At 49.3% G+C, this 23,556-nt stretch overlaps 1 protein-coding gene across 4 annotated transcripts in view; it reads left to right on the top strand.

Moving 5' to 3' along the window:
• The window catches only part of PPP3CC (protein phosphatase 3 catalytic subunit gamma), a 38,371-nt gene extending 15,138 nt beyond the window's left edge, over positions 1 to 23,233 (top strand). Inside the window, exons 2-15 of one of the 4 annotated variants that reach the window (XM_064472792.1) lie at positions 521 to 718; positions 1,016 to 1,140; positions 7,139 to 7,250; positions 9,260 to 9,405; positions 9,586 to 9,725; positions 10,294 to 10,371; positions 10,466 to 10,560; positions 11,252 to 11,377; positions 12,330 to 12,407; positions 13,253 to 13,279; positions 14,202 to 14,283; positions 14,764 to 14,861; positions 17,713 to 17,742; positions 19,079 to 23,233. In XM_064472792.1, the coding sequence (XP_064328862.1) occupies positions 521 to 718; positions 1,016 to 1,140; positions 7,139 to 7,250; positions 9,260 to 9,405; positions 9,586 to 9,725; positions 10,294 to 10,371; positions 10,466 to 10,560; positions 11,252 to 11,377; positions 12,330 to 12,407; positions 13,253 to 13,279; positions 14,202 to 14,283; positions 14,764 to 14,861; positions 17,713 to 17,742; positions 19,079 to 19,257 (1,514 nt within the window). In that variant the 3' untranslated portion in view covers positions 19,258 to 23,233. The remainder of the gene's footprint in view (positions 1 to 520; positions 719 to 1,015; positions 1,141 to 7,138; positions 7,251 to 9,259; positions 9,406 to 9,585; positions 9,726 to 10,293; positions 10,372 to 10,465; positions 10,561 to 11,251; positions 11,378 to 12,329; positions 12,408 to 13,252; positions 13,280 to 14,201; positions 14,284 to 14,763; positions 14,862 to 17,712; positions 17,743 to 19,078) is intronic. The other 3 variants (XM_064472793.1, XM_064472794.1, XM_064472795.1) reach the window with 3 other exon arrangements.
• The last annotated feature ends 323 nt before the right edge of the window (positions 23,234 to 23,556 follow it).

The following is a 23,556-nucleotide window of genomic DNA, read 5'->3' as shown; positions in this document are numbered from 1 at the left end:
GATTTACCAGTTACTAAGCTTGGGGTTAAGCTTTTTGAAGCAGCCCATACTGAAGCTGTTGCCTGGGAAAGGCAGCTTCTGCGTTACGGGTACGTGCGGTTTCCTGATTAACAAGAATTTTACATATTGGTGGTCCTGCCTTAATTGCTAGTCCCTGGGAACTGTGTGTTTTCTCCTGCTTCTGCTGATATTTGCATGCGGTCCTGTTTTAGCGCAACATTAGGATGACAACTATCCCCACCGAATTAGGAGACAGCTTTGGTGCCGGCGTTTTCTGCAGGTGCATATGGCGTTTAGTCTGCATACGGTGGCTTTTTCAACATGCCAAGGGGTGTATTCAGTTGCTCTGGCAGCATGGCTTTTCTTCTTTCAGTATTTGAGAGCATAATTTCAGTGAAAGTATGTTTCTGAGTGTATGTTCGTCTTGAGGCTTGGAACGAAAGCCTCCTGCTGAAAAGACTGTAATTCTTTCCCCCTCTGAAAAGAGACGTGTTGCTAACTTCTTCGCTTCCATTTCCAGCTGTCCCGTTTCCTCCCACGCAGCGGCTCACTCTGAAGGAGGTGTTTGAGGATGGGAAGCCTAGGCTTGACGTCTTGAAGAGCCACTTGGTAAAGGAAGGCCGCCTAGAAGAGGATGCGGCGCTGAAGATCATCAACGATGGGGCTGCCATCCTTAGGCACGAGAAGACAATGATTGAAGTGGAGGCTCCGATCACAGGTCAGATAGCTTTCTGCAGCTGGAGTCCTAAACAAGGGCCATCTAGGAAACACGAGCTGCTCAAAGTAGCAGGTTTTCTGCTGTGATCCTTCCTCAGTGAGGTTTTTTAAACTGCCTGAACTCTCAGAAGAGAGGATTTTGCTGGTGTAGATCAAGTACATCTTTGCAGAAGCTGGATGTAAAGCAGGGGTGGCTTGGGTCAGAGCACAGCCGTGCTATGCTCCTTGTTGCTGTCGTGACCTTTCTTTTCTTAGCATGTAATTCTGTCCCTCTTTTATGCTGTTCTTCCTCCCCTAGTGTGCGGTGACATTCATGGGCAGTTTTTTGACCTGATGAAGTTGTTTGAAGTTGGAGGATCACCCAATAACACCCGCTACCTCTTCCTGGGAGACTACGTGGACAGAGGCTACTTCAGTATAGAGGTGACAAATAAAAGTCGAGCCTGGGGCTGCTAGTACTAAACTAACCAAAAGTGTTGAGCTAAACTAGCAAATACAGACTTCTTTCATGCTGGATTTTATGCTCCGGTCTAGTTTTGCATGCAAGGAACAACATGTAGGTAACTTACAGTAGAGTTTTTGGCAGAAAAGTGATGTCCAAATGCCATGATTTTGAATTGGATCCTCACCCAGTGACAGAGTTAAACAGCAGCAGTGGGGTTAATGACTAAACTCTGGCGCCTGAACTCGAGTTTTAATATCACTTGTAGCTGTCAGTCAGGGGAACAAGAGGGAGAGTTGATTGTATGTTGCAGGCAACAGGATCCTACCAGGCAGTGGGAAGCAAATGTTTAAAAACTTGCAGAATTCAGCTTAGCAGGGAAAAGAAAGCGCTACACTACTGAGTCACTGCTTCCCCACTGTCCCCCCCTGAAAGCATCAACCTCACAACGCCAGAGACAGGGTCAGGAGAAAGGAGTAATAAATCGCCTGGGCTGTTGTACATCTCGCTGTGACCCAGGACCTCAGTGCTGAGGCATTTAATTGCGTACCTAGCCGTGCTGTGCCCCTGTGACAATCTGCCTTGTCACAATAACACTGTCACCTTCCAGACATCAGCCGAACCTCTGGCATCGTGTTGGGATTTTGCAGCTCTGTGGGATGCCACCGGGTATTGGTAACATTGCGAATTGTTGGTCTTAAAGGGCAAAGTAATGGATGGGTCCCCGTGGTTGCCACTGGCTCGCGGAAGGCCTGGGAGCGACAGAGCAGGCACTATGGGGCAGCTATGAGCAAAGGTTGCAAACCCCAAGGGGTTGCAGCCTCCTGGTTTCAGAGGCAGAGCCAGGTGGGAAAGGAGTGCTTATTCCAGTTGGAGGCAACGTAATGGGGTTTTTTTGGGGGGAAATGGGGGCATGAAAGGTGGCAAAGAGTAACAGAGTAAGTGGTTTCCCTTTGAAGGCGGGGGGGGCATACCACAGTGCAGGAAAAGCTGAGCTGTTGGGTCTGCAGAGGAATCTCTCAGTTAAATTTTGGGGAGGAACTCTCATGGACAACGATTAAGGCGGTTAATGCAAGTGCTTCTTTGAAGGATTCTGCAGAGGATTTAGGAGGGTACCGCCAAGAGCTTGCGCTTTAGCAGCATTCTGGCTTGCTTCCAGCCTTGCGCTTTGCGTGTTCCTAAATCCTGACGGTGAGCCAAGGTGTGACGATGAGCCAGTTTCCGGGGTAGCGGGGACGGATGCTCGAAAGGTGGGGTTGCGGCTGTTGGGATTTCTGGTGGTGCTGGCAGGAGGAGCCCCGTAACCCCTGGGGAGGAAGGGGAAGAACAGGCACCTGACCGCTTGTTTAAATGGCTTGTGCAAATTGGATTTGCAGTTTTAAGTGTATTTACCTGGAAAAGAGATTATATTGCAGCACAGCAACTCTTTCTGAGATAAGGTGTGGATTTTTTTTTTTGTGTTAACCAAGAAACCTTCAAAAGAGAGTTGCCATACCCTGTGTCTACACAAATTTTACAGATCCTGGGTGGTGAAGCGCTTCTCCCACTCTCTGCTCTCACCCTGTGATTGATTGATGTGACGTGGGGATTTTACTCCCAGATCTGCAGAAGTGAGTGCCTGAGTTGGGGATCAGTGCCCTCGTCTCTCCATGCTGTGATAGTGTTGAAGAATTCCAGGGGAATGGATGATAAGTCTGCCTTGGAGAACAGAGGTGGTGGGAAGAGGCATTTTGCCTTCCTGAGGAGGAAGGCCTGAAAATCATAGGTAAACCTCATCAGGTCTCTGTTGTGGCCTGATGCTCTGACCCAGGGCCTGTGCCAGGCATCCCAGTGTTTTCAGGTTTGAGAGCTTTGGGGTGATCAGTCTTCCTCAGCTCTGGGCAGAAAGTTTTTATTTCATGCTGCTCTTGACCCTCCTCCTTCCCCTTTTCCCCCCGCGTCTGCAGAGGGAAAGCCACCGAGCGCTCCGTTACCCCACAGAGCTGGCATTGATCTTTCACGAATCAGGGTGGGCTTTGATTAGTACATGCGGGGGCTGATCCAAATGTCACTGATAAAGCAGAATCTAGAAGACTTGATTCCCTTGTTCCTATTGATGTGTGCCTCTTCTTTCCACCTACTGCAAAGTGCAGCCGATGTGTTTTAAGAGATTCTCACCTGGGTGTGCAGAAACTGGTTTCTAGAGTGAAAGAGGAGGTTTGCAGCTGGCGTGGAGGATCGCGACAAGCAAAGAGTTAACAGTGCCGAATGGGTGTCTTTGCATCATATATTTTTTTTAAGAGACTTCTATAAAATGGCAAAGCTGTAGCAGCTGGCCTCTGAAGTGCAGAGACAGCTGATCTGTGAACATTTGGGGTTTGGAGTTTTGATTGCTTTACCCCAGAGGCTCTGGTGATGGAAAGGCATCCCAGTTTCCCTGTGCTTTCACCACTGGGAAGGTGGAGAGAGCCAGCATCAACAGGCTTGCACGAGTCGCTGCACAAACTTGTGCATCTGTGTGCTGGGTGGGGAATATTATTGAGTGCCTGCCCAGAGCAGCTGATAATCACGACCTTTTAACTGAATGAAATAGGATATAATTGTATAATTGCATCCTGATGCAGGCAATCAGGAAACAAGATGCAAAACTGGGGGCCAAGGAGGTGTTAAGGTAAACCCTCTTGCTTGTTAGCAGCCCAAATAACTCTTGCAAGCTTTCCCCATTGCTACAAGTATTTGGTTGTCAAGGTAAAAGGAGCAGTTTGAGGTTCAGACAAAACCTTTAAAAACCCCTGAAAGCCTCTGTTCAGCAGCTCAGCTGGGTGTCTTCAACAAATTACTTCTGGGCCTCTGGCTTAGGGAAATTCTCATTTAAAAACGTTCATTCCCAGTAAGTATAATGAGGCCACGGAGTGTGGTTTGGTTGGGTTGGTGGTTTGGTTTTGTTTTATTTTTTCTTAAAGAAAAGCATTGTGGGGGGAGCGGGGAGAGAAGCGACCGTGTGAAAGCTGAGATGGCTGATGTCTAGTGGAAGAGGACTCTGCAAAGTGTTTGCTTTCGGTCTGTGCCACAAAGCCTCCTGCGACAGCGAGACTAACTTGCCGTGGACTCAGACGTTGTAGTGAAGGGGCTGACAGGCAGCGTGGAAATCGGGCTGGACGCCTCCGTTTGGAGATGCTGATGAGGCAGCATCCTGATGAAGGATTCTCTCGTCAGTCTGCAAGCGGGAAAGATGCTTCCTTCACAGTGCTTTAAGCTTTTAGATACATCTCCTAGCCCTTAGCAAGAGAGGTCTATGCCTGTGTTAGTGAGGGACCATCCCGATCCATGAAGCCAGAATGTAATTAATAGAAATGTTTTATTGAATTTTAAAGTGAAACAATTAGTACGACCAAAAATAGTCTATGGAAAGAGTAGATTTATCAGTAAAGATGGCATGATAATGGCATACACCTTTGCCAGACAACTTTTTCAAATCCAATTACAACGAGACACACGATCATTGTCCAATATTGGACTTGTATGCATGGCAATCTTGCCAGGATTGAATGCACTGTTTTATCCAGAATAATACTAAAGAGGTCCAGTCAATGTTGTAAGGTAGATTCGTGGGCTGAACGTGGGACCAGGATGCCAGAGTCTTGCCGTGCTGTTTCTTTGCCTAATCACAAGCTCTGTTTTTATAACTTTCTTGTAAATGCCGGGTTTTTTAAGTGGTGAGAGAGATTGCGGCATGGCTTGTTGCGGGCAGGTTTGGCAGCAGCCCCTCTTGCATTTGCTCTGGGTTGCAGATAGCAATTCCTCTCGCCGTTCCCCCACCATGACCTGCTGAGCTTTCCCCTTGCGAGTGAAAGGAGGGGAATCAGATGGGGGACACGGGCACGAATGCTTGGCTTTGGGCTTCAAACCAACAGGCAGGATGGGGAGAGAAAGTAGAGTATTGAAGCCTAGTAAGCCATGATTGTCTGGAGTTGCTGCTAGGCTATGGTAAACATGCAGTAATCAATTCCTGGGCACAGTGCCTTGAAAGTCTGGGAAAGGGATCTGTACAAAATGCCAGGAAGGATCTGAGGCATGCGAGTGTGGAAACCTCCCTTGGTCCTCGTTCCAGCCCCTTTGGAGCTCGCGAGGGCTGTTGAATGTCCTTTACTCATCATTACCCCGCTAGTACCTGGCAGCCCCCCACGCCCCAGCCTTGTGAAACAGCTGCAAACCACAGGGAACTGCAGCGATACTGGAGACGTTCGCTCTCGACGCCTGTGGTTTGTTTGCTGTGTGTCCAGGAAGAATTGTGGTCCTGAGTGACTCTGCTCATGTCCACTGCACTTTAAAACACTTCAAATGTATTTTTAAATATTTCTTCTGCAAGTTGCTGAACTTCTGCACATCCCCAATCCTCCTCTTTATTGGTGATGTGTCTTTACTTCCTTGCTTGGCTTTGAACCAGTGATGCCAGGGCTGGTTGCTTTCTCCAGTCCTTAGTAAGTTGCCTGGTTCATTTATAGTGACTTTCACTTTTCAGTTCTCATGCTAGCCCAGGAAAGTGACATTTAGGTTGCAAATACAGGAGCTTAAAGCTTTAAATCAGAGAATAATTATAAATTCCTTAGTTGAAAACATTCCTTCTGTTAACAGATGCAGTAAAATGTTATTTTTGCTAGCCTTAACCACAGCTTAAGTTACCTGCCGCTGGCCCCGTTTCTGTTCAGTTTTAAAATTCAGAATTTGCTATCCAGTCATTTTTTGCAGGGTTGAATTCCGAGTTAGACACAGACAGGTGCTTCACAGCTCCTTGGGGTTTTAGGGATCCCTATATGTCACTGGAATGACTAACGTGTAGAGCTTACCTGGCAGGTTCATTGCTTTAAATATGATGATATTTAAGATATCTGTACTGGAAACTAACTCTTTTGGTTCTGGAGGTCGTTTCCATGCCCCAGCAGCGGGTTCCCGGAGCTCTGTGCAGCAGATCAGCAATGTTTTTCAGTGTAAAACTGTTGACAGATTTCATGGTTCACATTCTCCAAGTGTGTGCCGTTTCTGTAGCATGTCAGCCTAAAGGGTAAGCTCTTATTAGAGACTTTAATCCAGATCTTCAAGCTTGCTGTCATTATGGGTTGTCCTTCCAGCACTCAAAATCAACAAGGGAAATGTGATAACATTTCCCCATACTAGATACCTGCTGATTTAGCTGTCAGCTTGACAACGTATAGCACAGAAGGGTAAGCTCGTTCGCTTTCCAGCCCTTCCCTCCTTCACCTAGCCTCTTCGGAAAGCCACCACGAAATATTTCTGGGAGCCTGCTGAAAATGATTGTTTCAGTTTGACTTTGGTCTGCGCCTCATCAAAGATGATCTTTTCACAGGTGTTGCTGCTCAGATAGGGGATGTGGAAAGCCCTCTTCAAAGCCAGAAGGCTTTACTAAGCTTGTTTTTTGGCTAGGCTTTTCCTGTTTTGAACTTGAACTTCACATGACTGAAGCGTAAGCAGAAAAACAGAGGCGGGGAAAGTCAGTGAGGAAGATCAAGTTTAATTTTTCTAATGTTTAATGCACTTGATAAAATGTCTGTCAAGATGGCTGTCTGTTATACTTGATGGCCTCTGGTTTCGATTGCAGCGGGACATCTGGAGCGCACATCTCGCTGCGCAGCTGGTTTTGCTTTGCTGCTCTGAAAATGGGCGCTTTTTGCTTTGGTTTCTGCTGGAAGGAAAAGCTGCCCCCACCCAGCGCAGAGCTGGTTTCACTTGAATGCGATCTCATTTGTCACTTCTCCAACTCAGGCCTAATATAGAGAAATGCTCAGTGTGGCTTTCCCCCCACTGGTGAAGTTGGCCAAGATAAGATCTACTGCCGATTATGGAGCTGGGTTTCTATCAGGGTTCCACTTTGAATTCAGCTTGTTGGGTGTCTTCCCAGAAACACTTAGTGAAGTCTACGGATGATTAGTGCCCTATAAAAGGTTTTTATTACATACCATCTCCTCCTTCCCTTTCTTGCAGTGCGTGCTGTATTTATGGAGTTTAAAGATAAACCATCCCAAAACATTGTTCCTCCTTCGAGGGAACCATGAGTGCAGGCACCTCACAGAGTACTTCACCTTTAAGCAGGAATGTAAGTATCAGCAGTATAAGGATTTAAATATATTATTGTGTTGTGACCCAGTGTGGGTCTTAATTTTTGTGCCTGCCGTGAGTCGTATCAGTTAGCTCTGGAGCTATAAAAACCTGTCGTCTGTTTTTTTTCTGCCTACATAGCTCTTCCCCTGTTTCAGTTCCTGCTAAAAGGGAAAAAAAAAAAACCCGCAGATATATGTCCTGCAAAGTACTGAGTGCTTGTTGATGTGGCCTTCTGGTTACAAAGAATGAGCGTGGATGGAAGAAATGTGAACACATCTTCCCTGTCTCGCTGATGAGCCAGTTGCACGCACCCCCCCTCCCCGACTTTCAGACCCAGCAACATATAATTACTGCCAAATGACTTTCAGCTCCAGATTGTGCAGCTGGGATCAGTGATTACAATTGGAAGGAAATAAAGGATTTGTTCCTCTGTGTTTGCACTAGGGAGAATCATCACCTTTAAGATCGTTTTAGATGAGTTAAAGATAGTTTCATGCAGCATTTACATATTTTTAAACCAATGATGTTGAAAGGTCGAGGGATGACCCCTCTCCCCTGAGGATGACAGTCATTCCTCCAAGTAATTAGAAAAGGTACACACCAGCAAGATGCAGCTCTATTATGGAGTAGTTGCTCAAGGACCCGACCTCAAGAAATAGTTACGGGCAAGGCACAAGTCCAATCTTGAGCCCTTCAGCTCTGGATGCTGCTGGACAGGGTAAGGCTGGTAGGTAACTGAGATAATGACATCTGTTTGCTCTGAAATTAGTTGGAAAACATCAGCCAGCTCTCTGCTGGATACTACAGTCATCAGATGGTGGTAGATGAGCTCCTGTTGAGCTGGGCTCGATTTGAACCAGAAAGCCAGAGGTGGTGGGTTTTTTTCCCCTTTGGAAAATGGAAGATACTGCCTTTCCGCTTCCTCTATCATACCATGCAGCTGAAAAACCTGTTAGTATCTCTGAAATAAAGCTGGAGGAAAGGTAAACTTCCCATTCATGCACTCTTTTGCTTTAGACAGAGGTGGGTTTTATAGCATTAACGGGGACTTTCTCAAAGATCTGGCTATGTTAACATATTGCTGCCCAGCGAAGGGGCTGCAGGTGCGAGAAGAGGCACGCTTGACATGCAGTGATCTCTGTTCCCACTCTCTACTCCTGCTCCTGCACCGAGAGAGATTTCTGAACATACTTGGAGGCTTGCTGTAAAAGCTAGGCTGCTTTCAGAAAGGCCCTGGTATCTCTGTTTAATGTGTTGAAACATCCTCTTCACCTCTGTTACGATGAGGCATCCAGTGGAGATTGGGATCGCTCACAGCCCTGAAAGATCCTGTGTGAAGATTCATTTAACTGCAGGTGTCTTGGTCAAATTCTGACTCAGAGCACTCGTGTCCAGCAGAAAAGGCAATTCCTGTCTTAAGTGATTGTGTAATATTGCTGTGCCAAATTAAACAGCTGCTGCATTTCCCAATGTCTAATCTGCTTAGCAGCTGAGGCTGGTAAGACTCTTTGAGTCTAGAGGTGCAGTATGAATATAGGAGAGTGATGGGATGGCTTTATTGGTGTCCCAAGTTTTCTGTTACAGTGGCAAGCGCCTAGCCTCTTTTCTATGTTAATCTTAGCACAGGTGTTCTAGAAAATAGTTTGAAGGGAAGCTTGTCCAGATTACTGTGAAGCCTTTTTGTCTTCGTGCCCAACAGGCATTTTCTAAGTCAGCATTTTTACTGATACACAGGTGCAAGGTTCAGCATAGACATAGAGTTTCCATATCACCTTCGGATTTAGGTTCCTGGAACTTATTTGTCAGCACTTTGGCTGATCAAAGCTTTGCTTAATGCTTCTTATGTCACATAGGTTTGGATGCATGAATGACTCCTTAAAAAAAAAAAAAACAAAAAGTGAAAAAAAAAAAAGCTCTCCTTTCAGGCTGAGCAGTCTTTGTTGTGCAAACGGGTAGATGAATTAAACTCTTGCCTCTTTTCCTCCCTCTGCCCCATCTTTCCAGGTCGAATCAAGTATTCGGAGCGAGTGTATGATGCGTGTATGGATACATTTGACTGTCTTCCTCTTGCTGCCCTCTTAAACCAGCAATTTCTGTGTGTTCATGGAGGACTGTCTCCAGAAATCACGTGTCTAGATGACATTAGGAAAGTAAGTAATCTCCACGGTCCTTTGACACACCTTACAAGTAATAGTGTGGTTAATGGCTTGCTTGATTCCTGCACGGAGTTCCAGGCTGAGGCTCCTGTGCTCCGCGTGTCCGCGCTGCAGGTGCGTGTCTGCCGCTGCAGCTGGCACCAGCGTCGTCCTGATTTTGTGTGCGTTTTTCAGTTAGACAGGTTTAAGGAGCCTCCGGCCTTTGGTCCGATGTGTGACCTGCTCTGGTCCGATCCATCAGAGGATTACGGCAATGAGAAAACGCTGGAGCATTTCGCCCACAACACTGTTCGAGGCTGCTCCTATTTCTACAGGTAAGCGGTGTTTTAGGGGGCTCTGATGGACTAGAGCTTTTGTCTGCCCTTACACTGAGGTGTATGGGGAGATAACGCGCTGTTCAGATCACTCTGTGGGACTTTACAGCGTACCTGGCTCTGAAATAGCCTTCGGTGGTCTCTAATGTTTGTTTTTACTTCTTCTGTAATGTTGAGCTCTCTTTGTCTATGCCGCTCCATGAAATTGCGGTATCGGACAGCCGAGATGCTTCTTTTAGCTGGCAGAGTTTCTTCAAATGGCTTTCAGGCATTGGGCGGTACCAGGAGCTCTCGGAAATGACTTTTTCCTGTCTAAAAGAGAAGCATTTGTGCTGACAGGCGACTTGTAGCCCGGCTGATAGGGAGGATTTGGCACCAGGGGATCTGTTTAACAGAATGCTTTGCAATTAATTTTTGAATGATGTAATATATACTGGCCTTGTTCAGGGATGCTGGACACAAACCGAATGCGTGTTGCAAGTGGCTGGTTCCTGCAAACAAGACAGTGGGTGCTGCCTGTTCTCCTGTGCTACATGCTAACGTATACTTGCCTTTTTTTTTTTTCCAGTTATCCTGCAGTTTGTGAATTTTTGCAGAACAATAGTTTGTTATCTGTAATCCGAGCTCACGAAGCCCAGGACGCTGGGTAAGTGCTGCAGCCTGGCAGCTGAGCAGGCCCCGTCTGCGCTCGTGCTATCCTTAGCAAGACCGGTATGTTTAACACTTCACCTGTTTTCCAGGTACCGAATGTACAGGAAGAGCCAGACAACAGGCTTTCCGTCGTTAATCACAATCTTCTCTGCACCAAATTACTTAGATGTCTATAACAATAAGGGTAAGGCTGGCAAGGCCACGGCTCTGCTGCTGTCCTCGCACGCTTAGGAAATACCTCTCCACGTTCCCTTGCCCACTCTGCCCTCTCCTCCGCTCGCATTCTTCTGCGTGGAATGAAAAAGAGCTTTATATGTTAAACTGACGGCAGCTGGGGGGCTGGAAGTGGCTGGGCCTCTGACTCAAAGACTTAATGTATTACTGTGACAATTAGCTGTCAAGTTATAAAGCCTAGAATGATGCTTTCATTTCCAGCCACATGACAACTAAGTGCTATTGATGAATGCTGCCATAAAAGAGAAGCTGCTAGTATAGGCAAGCTTTTAACTTCACTCTGCCCCTAAAACCCTGCGAGTATGATGGGGAACTTTCTTCAACTGTGGCGGGTTTTTTTTGCCACTTGCTTTGGATTTTGGCCCTGTGTTAGTCACTTCGGATTTGCATACATTTTAACAGCTTTGTTAAATTGACCTTCACTCTTATGATGAGCTTTAGTGAATAAATAAGTGAAAAATAGTGAGAAAAGTATTGGGTAACCCAAAAAATATTGCTTAAGCCTTCTCATTTTGGAGAGCTGATAGTTTGATTCCGCATGAGTGAGACCTCTTGTTGGCAATGAAGTTTCATGAGCGCGGGTACAGCGCCCAGAAGCTGACAGTGCCTATGGACATGTCATCTTTCCTTTTCTCTTCTAGCTGCTGTACTCAAATACGAAAACAATGTCATGAACATCAGGCAGTTCAACTGTTCCCCTCATCCGTACTGGCTTCCAAACTTCATGGATGTCTTCACATGGTCTTTGCCTTTTGTAGGGGAAAAGGGTAAGAGAGATTTGGATTTCTGTGATGATTTGCCCGGTGACTGGTCACAGTACCCTGAGTGTTAGACACCTGTCCCACGGGCTGTGGAATGTGTTTGGAGAGTAATGTAACTCGTTAATACCAGATAGCACTGGGAAGTAGATCAGGTTCAAGGAGATGACATGAACTTTATGCAGTAATATGCAGAAAATAACTGTCGATACCTGTTTTAGAAAGTTTTACCAATCAAACGATCCCTTCTTGCTATTTCTGCATTGCCGATGGAGCCGATCTTGGGTGGCGTAGCCCCACCTCAGAATTTGGAGACATTCCTCTTGCTCTGGTTTGTAACAGAGAAATGAAAATCTCCTGTTGGCTTCTGGCCCACCAAAAAGGAAGCATTCACTTCAGTTTAAAGGCTTATTTCATTCTGAAGGAGGCGAGGCTTAAAATACGACCAAGGCTTTGCCTCAATTTCTCAGCAAAAGGGTTTTTACATCTCCTGGTGAGTTTAAATTCCACTCCAGCATTGGATGTTTGGAGTATAACTTAAAGATCTGAAGTGCAAAAGGCCTTTTGACTTTGAGGAAGCAAAGGTTGAATTTTCCCCCCAGATCTTTGACATTCCTGGAGCCAGGTGGCCTGTTGTGCAGCTCGGGGTGGGGTGGTGGGACCTTCAGCGGGCCCAGGCTGTTCTGCATGAATGTTGGCACCCCACTCCCCGCGTCTGTTTCATCTGTGATGTGCTTGGACTGCATCCACCTCCTTGGCAGAAGGTGTAAAGTATGTCGTCTGCTCTGGGTACTGCTGCGAGGTACCAGCAGTATGCGGCTAAAAGTGTCTTTGGGCTTCCACTTCCAGAGTATAAATGACCTTGAAATCGTTTGCTTGTCCAGCTCGTCCTCCAAATACCTCTTGTCTGCCAAGAGCGCGCACCAGGCCTCTCTAATATTCCTGTCTGTACCTCTTACAGTCACAGAAATGCTCGTTAACATCCTCAACATATGCTCCGATGATGAGTTGATTTCAGATGGCGATGAGACATTGGAAGGTAAAAAACGCTGTTACAACCGAGCTGGTAACAGTGGTGGGGTGAAAGTGGGGAAGGTGTATGGCGCTAGCTCGAGAGCGATCGGCACTTGATTTATAGCTGGATGCCCAGCCGGGGTCTCCAGTTCCTTTTTGGCCAACCCTTGTGCAGTTCTGGGTAGGAAACGCTTTTTTTTTTCCTTTGCTATTCAGTCACAGAGAAATTAAATTATATTCACTGCGACAGACGCTTCTTGCCAGCTACTCTGGAGAATGGTTTCCTGCTCCTTACAGAGACTGCTTCCCAAGTGGTTATTTTTTTCCCCCAATTCAAAATTTTCTGCACCAAAATATCTACCCAATCTTCTCATCTGTTGCAGTGAACTCCTCTGTAAAGTGGCTTCTCATGTCACACACACCCCCCCCCCCCCCCCCAAAAAAAAAAACCCCAAACAACTAGAATGCGGTTTTTGGCCCTGGTTTTAAGCTATGCATGAAAGGGAAAAAAGCAGTTGCTGGGTTGATCTGCAGTTTCTGTGCGAGGGGGGATCGCCTGAGAGAGAGGTGGTGACCCAGAGGAAGCTCAGGTGCAGACGTGGGGCCGCGGGCATGCGCGGGGAGGGTCCGGGGGAGCTGCCTGTACAGATCCGTGTAGGGAGAAGGACAGTCAGTCCCGCAGAGAAGCAGAACACCGTTGTGGTACAACAAGGTGCCGCTGCTTCGGTCAACAGGTTGAGACTTTAACCCGCTTCTCCCATTGCATTTCGTTTTTGTTTTTTTTTTCTTTCTCCCTCCCATGAAAATTAAATTTGTTTCTTCTATCTCTGTCTTCATCTACTTGTTTCTTGGTGTCTCCTCTCCCTGAAGATCACTACATTTCAAGCTATCAGAAAGGTACCCAGCTAGAATTTGCTACAAGCTTAATTTTCACTGCCTGTGCCACCAGATTCCTTGGAGTGGATTTGAATAGCTGACTAGTTGGGCAGTCTCTTCATCCCCTTTCAGTTTTAACATAAGCGCCGTGTGTTTTTTAACCCTTCTGCGTTCCTCCAGGAACTTGAGAAACGGGGTCACGTTTCTATCTGACTTCTGAATGCAGCCACTTAGTGCATGGCTGAGCCATCGGTGCATGTTAGACCTCCGGTTTGGCTTGTACTGTCCTAATGTGTAGTTGGGCCATGTGAGGAATCTCAGCTGAGAGGAGATGTATTTGTTACCTCTTTTACTTTGATTTTTTGTTTGTTTTCAGTTACCCTCCATGCTTTTCTCTCATGTTCGGTCTGTATAGCGGAAGGGGAGTTCACGTATCTCACTTTGTGTTTGTGTGGGGTCAAAGCAGAGTTGCAAGGCTCCGGCCAGCCATTCACCGTGCGCGTTGGATGCCAAAGCTGATGCTTGCGTGACACTCCTCCCCGCGGCGAGCACAGCCCAGTGTTCTGCAGTGTTCATCAGCAGTCAGATTCGTCAGTGTTCTGCCTTGCAAAACTGTGTCTACATGGCTGAGTCATTTGTGTTACATCCTGTGTAGTGTGATCAAACCTGGTGAGCTTCGAACGAGACCTATCCGATCCGTTTCCTTTGGTGGTTCTACTCTCTTTAGACCTTTTAAGTCCGTGTATCATCTCGTTGGTGTTGCCCTTCTCACTGCCATCCTGACCGCCATCCTCTCAGCACTGTTCTCTCAAGAGTGTAGCTGTGAATCTGTAAACCATGATTTCTTTTCCTGGAGTCAGGCAGGTGCTTCATATTGACATTACCCGTGCCTGGAAAGCAGGAAACCTTAAACATGCTGGTGTTTGTTTTTTCTCTCCCTAAGGTGGGACAACAGTCCGTAAAGAGATCATCAGGAATAAGATTAGAGCCATTGGGAAGATGGCACGTGTCTTCTCGGTTCTTCGGTAAGGAAGAAGCTTGTGATGTGGGCTCTGGGTAGTGGTGGGCATGGGTCAGGCTGCTCCGGGCAGGCAGAGCCCTGCTGGGGGGCGGAAATCTTAAAAGGCCATTGCTTCAGAGTAGGTGGAAAAGGCTCTAGGTCGTGGTTTCTGTACCGCCTGATGGTTCTCTTGACTCCTAGAAACCTTAACCTCAAGCACCAGCCCCTTCGGCAACAGAAGTACTGCTGATTAGGTGTATTTAGCACTTCCAGGACGCGTTTGCTGTGCCGTGGCTGTGATGCGTCATGGCTGAGTAAGCAACGGTCCTGTGTTTAGGAGGCAGGGTTGTGCTCGGTGCCCAGCAGGTCAGACACGTGCTGTCTGTGGTCAGCACAGGGCAGACTCCAGCTTTCATGCCATTCACTGCTATAATAGTCTTGTGTGGATCTAACCGAGCATTGCATTTATCTCTCGGTAACCGGTTGTGTTGCCTCTTATTTGCAGAGAGGAGAGCGAGAGCGTGCTGACTCTCAAAGGCCTGACTCCCACAGGTACACTGCCCCTGGGAGTGCTCTCAGGGGGGAGGCAGACCCTACAGACTGGTGAGTATGAACGAGCCTCCTCTCTGCAACGCTGCATCCCCTCTGCAGGTTTACACCTGGCCCTCAGCTGCCCCGAAACCCGTTCGATCGGTTCCCGTAGGCGTACTTCAGGGTGCCAGGGGTCCCGAGAGATGATTCAGGCCCGCGGGGAGGAGGGATTCAGAAATAGGAAAAAGCAGAAATGTAGGTGGGGATGTGGAGAGCCTTCCAAGATGTCCCCGTATACCCTCGAGGAGGGGAACGCGAGGAAAAAAAGACAACAAACAGCATCCTGCCTAAAGCATGTGTATTGCTTTATTGTATGTTTCTGCAACAATTTTTATTGTTTATTTCCCTTCTAACGCTGCATGACAAGCATCCTCTGCTTCACCTATCTGCTGCTGTTGTGTGATAACGTATATATGAATGTAACAGTAAACACGCCTGCTTGTTCGTTCTTCGTTAAACGAAACCCCTCCGATTTCGACCCTGTGAAATTGTGAATCCCAAACAGAGGAAGCTTAGGTTTAGTTGAAGGAAGGAGATTCTTCCAGGCCTGTATAAAAAATAATTTTTAAAAATCATAAAAATAATAAAAATTTATGATTTCATGAATCCCAAACAGAGGAAGCTTAGATTTAGTTGAAGAAAGGAGATTCTTCCAGGCCTGTATGTTTCATATTAAGACTTGTCTTGGCCCCCTGGTTTCAATCTGGTTTTGGAGGTTTCTCTTCTGTGCTTGCTGGCAAATACTTCGCTCCCTCCCTCAGCAGCCAACTGGTCTGTCTTAGTGTGCTGAGAGCAGGACCCGAGCTAGTGACCTGCGTGCTTTAAACTCGCAGGGCAGGGAGATTGGCCGATGGTCAGGGAATGAGTTATCATAGTAACATGTGTCCCCGGAGGGAATCCTGTAATCTAGTGTTTTAATCCTTTCCTGCCGCCAGCCTTTGAATGCTGGCATCTAACCAGCCTGCTTTCCCCTTCCTATCAGTGCTAGGTAGTTTCCTGTGGGCTCAGAAGAGGGCTTGTTCTGGGATTGCCTTGCCTTGATTAAATAGTTCACAAGTGAAAAACGTGTAAATATTGCTGCCCGCTCCTGGGCGTGGGGAGGATGCGGTGTTGCTCCCAAACTCGTGGGTTATTCTGCCCGCGGAGGAGTGTGAAATTTTCTTTTTCTTTCTTTTTTCTTTCTTTTTTTTATAGCAACCGTAATGGTTTCTGTCGCCCCAGTTCTGCTGCAGGCATGGGAACAGAGCCTGAGTGGGAATGCGGCTGTTACAGCTCGGCTCGAGCAGCCAGCTCGCTCGTGGTGCCGCAGCTTTGCCCCTGTAGCTGACAGCGCAGGGAGCAGGGCGTGCTGTGATGCCCTCCTGCACCTTCACCCCTCCGGGGAGGTCCTCTAAGGGGCTACTGGGCAGCTCCCCCCAGTAAAGCAGCTAAGATTTGTGCATCTCCCTGAGACAGGACAAACAAGCTGGACCTTTTGCTGCTGCCTTACCTGACCCTGCCTGCCGCCTCCTCCCGTGGCTGCAGCCTTCCCACCCCTTGCTGCTCCCGGCACCCCGTGCTCCCCTCAGCAGCACCCTGCTTTTCCTGCCCTTCTCACGCTCCTTTCCCCGTCGTGCCTCCTTCTCTCACCCCTTCCCGTTTCGCACGTCCCTTCGCACCACACTGTCTGCTCGCAGCAGCCTCCTGGTGAGCGTACGGGCGCTCCTTCAGCAGCTGTGCTGGGAGCCTGTCTGCTCGGTGGGCAGAGGAGGGGGCTGCCCCGCTTTTGGGGTGCCTCTGCACCCCAGAAGAGGAGAGCCAGGGCTGCAGGTAGCAGTGGCGGGGCCCTTTCCCTCCCTGAGCCTCCTGCCAACCTTTCACAGCACGGCTTAGCAAAATCGTCTGAGTAAAGACACCAAATCTGGAGCAAAGATGTTCAGCTACAGCTCCATTCTTCCTCCGTGGCCTCTCAAGAACCACGTGGCCTTTGCATTGTGTCCAAAGCAAAAAAAACCTGTGGTGTTTTGAGGCTAAAAGCGGGGGATCTGTTCTAGGGAAGGGCCTCCTCCCAGATGTTGAGGCAGGGACTACCAAAACTTGGACAGCTGCTGCAGCAGATTTAGGAAGGGGGACGTTGCTCAGCTTTATGGTGCCTTGTTGCTTGGTAACGCTTTTAGGAGGTGGAGCTGAAGTCAAAGTGGATTTGAAGTGTCAGCCTGGGTTTGGTTTTTTTATTTTGTTATAATTCAATGCATCGGGAGTGGAGCAGCGTGGTATCTGCTGCTGGCTGCCCTCCCCCAGGGAATAAACTGCCCCTCTCTTCCCCACTGCTCCAAAAAAGTAATCATGTCCCTCAGGGTCACTTCCTTTACATGGCTCTGGCGGTCGGGGCTTTGCTCTGGGATGAATTCTGCATAATTCACCTTCCAGAGGTGGCCAGGGTGCCCTAGAGCCACCGAAACGGGAGCAGGGGGGCTGTAAATGCAGGTGGAGACCCATGGCTTAGTCTGAGACTATCGCCGCCACTGCCGTGGGACGCCTGCGTGCCCGAGCCCTCCAGCGCACGCAGCAGCAAGCCATCTCTCTGCTTCTGTTTCTTTCCATCGGATTTGTCTGTGTGACAAGTCCGGCGAACGTGAGGAAAGGAGACTCCCCCGTGTGAGCGCTCAGCAGATGCTAAACCCGAGGGAGTCCCCTTCCAGCCTTCCTCTCAAGCTCCTGTCACCTTTTTTTTTTCCTCTTGCCGGTTGGTTTTGATTGCGGTCGTCTCCACTGGGGCTGGGAGGCTGTGGGCTCTGCGTTCGCAGCGATGATGTTAGATCACTCACTGTCACTTTTTTTTCTGTCTTCCATTTTTGCATGCCACTGTTCTTCTGTATTGCAGCCACAGTAGAAGCGGTAGAGGCACGGGAAGGTATGGCTAGAATCCGGCGAGAGACTCAAATCATCTCTGTGTGTGCGTGCGCTAATTTTAAAGAGCTTTATCGGCCTTATGGAAGCTTTTTACTCTTGCATCACCAGAAGTGGGGGAGGATGGGCCCCTGCTGGGAAGCAAAAAATACACAGCGGGCTGGTTCAAGTCTATTTTAGCCTTAATGAAGCTATTGCTTAGTGCAATACCTTTATTCCGAGAGCGTCCTGTCTCTGGAGCGGTTTGTGCTCTGGTGTCTCAAGACCTTGATGTTGGGGTCCTGCAATTTGATCTCGGATGCCTCGTGGCTGAGTTCATCCCCTGGGTAACTCGATCGGGTGAAGGCTGCCAGCACGCTTGGTCAAAACCATCTAGGAAGTAGCGGATTGCGCGGCTCTGATGTAATCTTTGCCTTTCCCGCGGGTGGGCCGAGGTGGTCCCAGCGTGGAGAAGCAGTTTCCCCCCCATAGTTTGTGCAGAAATGACAGATTCGTGAGGTCTGGGGAGGTTTTCCTCCTCGGTAGCTCCATTCAACTACTGATGAATGGGGCCGTACCTCTGTGCAGAGAACTTTCTGATTACCAAGGGAAGTTTTGTTTGTAAACCGGCCAAGTCCGTGTAAAAAGATTCGGCACAAACCCCTTTTTCTTAAATTATCTGTAATACAAAGCAGTTAAACGTTTGGTCCGTATCATCACCGCGAGGATGATGTACTCGGCCTCGTAGTGACGAAACGATACGCCTGTCCTTGGTGGGATTTCATCACTCGTGAGACTGCCTGTGTGTCTCCTGGTCATGCAAGAAGCGTTGCGTTTGTGACCCGAGGACTAGCTGTTCCCCTCTCCTGGTGTTGCAGCGTGTGGTTTGTGTTGGAGTTGAAGCCTTGTGTTGGTGTCTTTGTTGTGTTGGTTTGGTTTTGCCTCTTTTTTTTTGTGCGTGGTTGTTTTTTTATTTTTTAGTATCCTGTTTTTCAGCTTTGAAAGTTTCCTGAGATTTCTCTGTTCGGGCCATTGAGCACTTGTCTGGTCTTCAAGTTCCTACTAAACTGTGTTAAAAGAGGAACCATTAGGGTGCAGAGCGAGTCGCTGCAGTCTGGATCCTAGGCTTTGCTGCTGTGACCTAGCAGCAAAGACTTCAACTTCCCAGCCGCGCTGTGGTACCCACATGAGCTGGCGATGCCAAAAATCACCTGCGGACCCATCTCACGGTTCCCGTAGCCAGACACGTGCTTTCTGTCGCCCTGACTCTGTCCTGTACGCGTCTGGCATGTGCTAAAGGGCTCCCACCCGGGGCTCCGCGGCTCAGACTAACTCCTCTGTCTCGGCCCATCTCTCTGCAGCCATTCGTGGATTTTCACCGCAGCACAAGATCCGCAGCTTCGAAGAAGCCAGAGGTCTGGATCGCATTAACGAACGCATGCCGCCGCGCAAAGATTCAATGCACTCAGACGGGCCGGTGAACTTGGTAACCTCAACAAACTCTGCGGACAAGAATGGCACAGGGAAGAAAGCCCAGTAACGGTCCGAGCGCCCAATCTGCACCACTAAAGGATCCAAAACTTAATGAATTTTATTTATTTATTATTGGGGTGGGGTGGGGGCAGGGGAAAAACCAACTTCACCTGGAGGCACGTTCATAATCCAGTTTGCATCCATTCTGTAAGAAAGGTGACCATTTTGTAATTTTTTTATTTATGTTCAATATATAAAAAGTCCATCTTTTTTTAATTTAGAAACCAATCTAACTGCTAGTGCATATATGAAGTGTTGTGCTGTACAGCTGACCTCTCCTCCACGAGAGGCAAACCTCTGTGGGGGGATTAAAAGAAACAAAAACAGTCCCAGGCAACTTGGGTCGTTGACTTTTGGTACAATTCGAAGTTAGCCTGTGCTTTCAAAAGCAGGTCCTTCCGTTGAAAAATAGGGTTGGTTTGGTTTTTCTTTTCACAACTCTCTTCTTCCCAGAGTTTGCTGTTCGTTTTTCTTCAACTTCTTGCCTACCTGCATCTGCTGCTTTGGTAACCGAATCTGCGGAAGGCACGTTGCGTGGGGCAGCTGGCTGGGATCTGTCCCTTCTCCAAGGTGACATCCAAATACTCACGATTAGCTCTAAAGCACTCCAGTGTGTTATACCAATCACGGCGCCTTTTCCTTCAGTAATTCAGTTTTTATTCCAGTGAAGCCCCAAGCAAAAATAAAAAAAGTAACCTCTTAATGAGAACGGGAAGGCAGGCGGGAGAAGCGCTGCCCCTTGTTGCAGCTCTTCCCGAAGCTTTGGCCGTGGGGACTCGGTGCGGCCAGCTCTGCGCCAGACTCTGTCAGCTGGGGCTGTCCATGTGGCAGAAATCCCTCTGGGATTCCCTCTGATTCAGAGCAGGAGTTATCTCCGGACTCTAGTGATCAGCAGGTCTTTGGGAAATCTGCACAGCCTGAATTTGAACGGAAAAAGGGGGTGATTTATAACCCGTGGACAGAAAGACCTCCCCCTGCTTCCACCCTCACACACCGCAGAGCCCGCGGCACGTTCTCCTGCGCCCAGCTCTCGAATCAGCCCTTGCTGATCGGTGTTTGAGTGGTGGGCGCACGAGGTGGTCTCCCCTAAGCCAGCATCGCCTCCCAGTCATCCAGCATGCGTCTTTTATGGGCGGGGGGGGGCGTCTTTCACCTACTCAGGCTTACCCTGCTGCTGGTTACCTTGTTAGCCAGCGGCTATTCCTCCGACTCCAAAGGAGCCACGGGCACATCAGCCTTTCCTGGCAGCTGGAGAGGGGTTTGCTGGCTTGTGATAAAGATTTGGGGAAGGGTGGGTGAGGGTGCTGCTCGTTTTTTTTGGTAGGGATGCGGCTCGTGGGCTGGCGGCCAGCGGCGAGGCGGCTTTGCTAAAAAGCCCCTGGTCTGGGAGGCGCGTCCCTCCCTCGGCTGCCAGGGAGGGAGGATGGTTTTACCGTAGGTTGGCAGGTAGAAAAACCGAGTGGATCTAGCAGAAATTTGTGGAAGGGTGTTTGTGCAGAGCTGGAGAGAGAGGGGGATTTCCCGGTGAAAGGAGGGTTTCCAGAGGACTCCCTCTTTGCAGTGCCAAGGGGTTTTGAAGCTTGGATCTGTTAAGCAGAGACTTGCTCTTTCACTTAAACTTTGACCCGAAGTGAGTGTTGAGAAAGGGGTTTTGTGAGATTCCCGTTTTCGGTCGCTCCCCTTCCCCGCGTGTCATTTGAGCCGCGTCCTCTTCTGCCTGCGATTGCACAGAGTCAAAGCAGCAGCTTCCGGAAGCAAATCCCTTGCCAGCTTTCACTTCTTTTTCCAACTTAACTGTCTATTATGCTTTTTCCAAGCAAGGGCAGCAGGTGAGCGGGCTTAGCCTCTAATAAGGGATATTTGCCAACCCCTTCTCTGGATCTTGCTGTCTTTCCTTTGTGCTCCAGCCCTAAGCTGCGATTCCAGCGACAGAGGGAAACAGCAACTTTGCAGGAAGCTTTCAAATTGTCTTATAATCATACGTCACTTAATTTCATGCCAGCTATTTAGGAAACAGTATCTGTGAGCAGACCACTGGGTTTTCACAAGAGACTTTTGAGTCGCATGCCTCCACTTTTCCTTTTTTTTTTTCCCTTTATTTTTTACACGCCCACTGCTTTGCAAAAAAAGCGCGAGATGTTTTGAGCAAGCTTCTCTAACCCCATATGAGGCGTGGGGCCAGTTGCCTTTGTCTGTGAGTATTTCTTCTGTTTTTTAACGGCATCCTTTCTGAAACACAGTGAGCCGATGTGTGGTATCTTCCTCTGAGAGCGCAAACCGTGCAAAGGTGCTGCCCGTGCATGTTCGGGCGTGTTGTTCTGACCCAGGCTGGGATCTCACCCAAGCAGCAGTTTTAGTCGGGAGCTTTGGCATGGGTGCTGCGGGGGGATGCTCGTGACCCCGAGCCCGGCAGCCCGTGTGTGGGGGCTCAGCGGGGACCGTCCCTTTGCAGAGGGGGATTCGCTTTGCTCGCGGTTTGTGTCGTCCCTCCCCCCCCCCCCCCATCTTCTCATGCTCTGGCTTCGCCAGCTCCCCCACCCACCCACCCACCCAAAACCCGTTTGGCCCTTGTGCTTCATGGTTTGCCGCCCTCGCAAAGCACGGCGGGGGGGTGCTGATGGTGTTGCGAGGAGCTGTGACCCCCCCGCACACACCAGTCCCATCCCTGGAGCTGGGTGTTGCTGACAAGGTCCCCGTGGCTGGTGGGGGCCGCAGCTCCGCAGCATCCCGGCCCAGGCGGGGCTGGTGCCCGTCGGGGAAGGCGGTTAATGGCTGGATGTTGGTCCCCTCCCCGGCGGGGAGCCCTGCCAGGAGCCGTATGGCACGTATGGATGCCATACTGCCAGGCTCCCGTTGCTCTAGCAACGCTGGTGCTGGTCCCCCGTTCTGCGACAGGAGTTCCCGAGGGGCTGAGGAGCAGCAATGGGGCGCGTGGGTGCTAATTACCCCCTCGATTGATGAACGCTCGCCCGTGTAACCCTCTCGGCGCTGGCAGCCCCCGGCCGGCAGCAGGAGCTGCGGGGAAGGCAGAGCTTTCCCCTGCCCCAGCGCCGAGCCGCGACACCCCGTCCCCTCTTCACCAGTTCTTGGGGAAAGAGGGCGATGAGGACCTCGGAGCAGAGGCCGGCAGCCGCCAGCAAGGTCCCTCGCTCATCCCTGCCCCATCCCCACCACAGCAAAACAAAAAATGGCAGAAATCCGCAGGTTTTCCCCACCGCCACCCTCTTCCTCCTCCTTTCCCGCCCTCCCCTGCAAAGCCAGCGCCTCGGAGCTATGCACGTCTCAAGAACCCTCATCTCAGAGCTCCCGCCTGTCCCTTTCCCTCCCCGGCTGCCACCTGGAGCTTGGCAAACGGGGCTCCGGGAACGCGAGCCAAGGAGCACGACTGGCCCCGGGGAAAGCCCAGCCGCCTCCTCCGCGGGCTGGCCTCGCAGCCTGGGTTTTTTTGGTTTTTATTTTGCATGTTAGAGCAAGGTGCATGTACCAAGGAGGGGAGTCAGCAATGGGTCGGGTGGTGGGTTGAGTTCAAGCTTTTTTTTTTTTTTTAATATTATTTTTATTATTTTTTTTGCGTTGGGAGAACCTCTTGCTGCCCGTGCCGGCGCTCGGGCACGGATCCGACTTAGCGAGGCGCGGTGGCAGGGACGCGTGGAGGCCGACCGGCCTCTGCCAGAGAGGACCTGAAGCCCCACGGGATACGTGCTGGGTGCAGTGATGGTGATTTTAGGGTTCTCGATGCTGAAGGATCATACGCCCGTTGCCTGGAGACTGCCTCCTTTTTTATTTTTTTTCCTGCTTTTTTTTTTTTTTAGTTATGTTTAAAGGAGAAAAATGGTGAAAATGTTATTTATTGGCAGAAATTATTTAATATAATTTCTTTTTTTTTTTGTGAAAAAGGAATGAATTTGTTAGAACTGTCTTTAATGTAAATTGGAAGTCATCTTTAAGGAGAAAAAAAAAAAAGTTAAAAATTGACACAGTCACTCGGCTCCGCTGTGGTTTATTTTGGGGTGCAGGGGGGTGCCTGGCTCCCCGTGCGGGGGGCACGGCAAGGAGCCCCACAGATGCTGCCTGGCTTTCGGGAAGGACGGGAGGAAGGGTTTTTAGGGGCTCTGTTTTTATGGCCGGGGCCTCTCTCTGGGGCCGGGGCAGCGCCGAGGCGGCGTCTCTCAACCTCCCCGGCACGTCGGCACTTGCGGAGTCGCTCCCAGGCGCTTTTGTTGGAGAGCTCTCGGCTCCCTCTCCTTGCCCCTCCATCCTCCCAGCTGCTGGCTGAGTAAATAACCCTCCTCCTGCTGCCTTCCTG

The sequence above is a fragment of the Phalacrocorax carbo genome, chromosome 24, assembly GCF_963921805.1.
Source record: "Phalacrocorax carbo chromosome 24, bPhaCar2.1, whole genome shotgun sequence".
NCBI lineage: Eukaryota > Metazoa > Chordata > Aves > Suliformes > Phalacrocoracidae > Phalacrocorax > Phalacrocorax carbo.
This window is presented reverse-complemented; position numbering and strand designations above follow the sequence as displayed.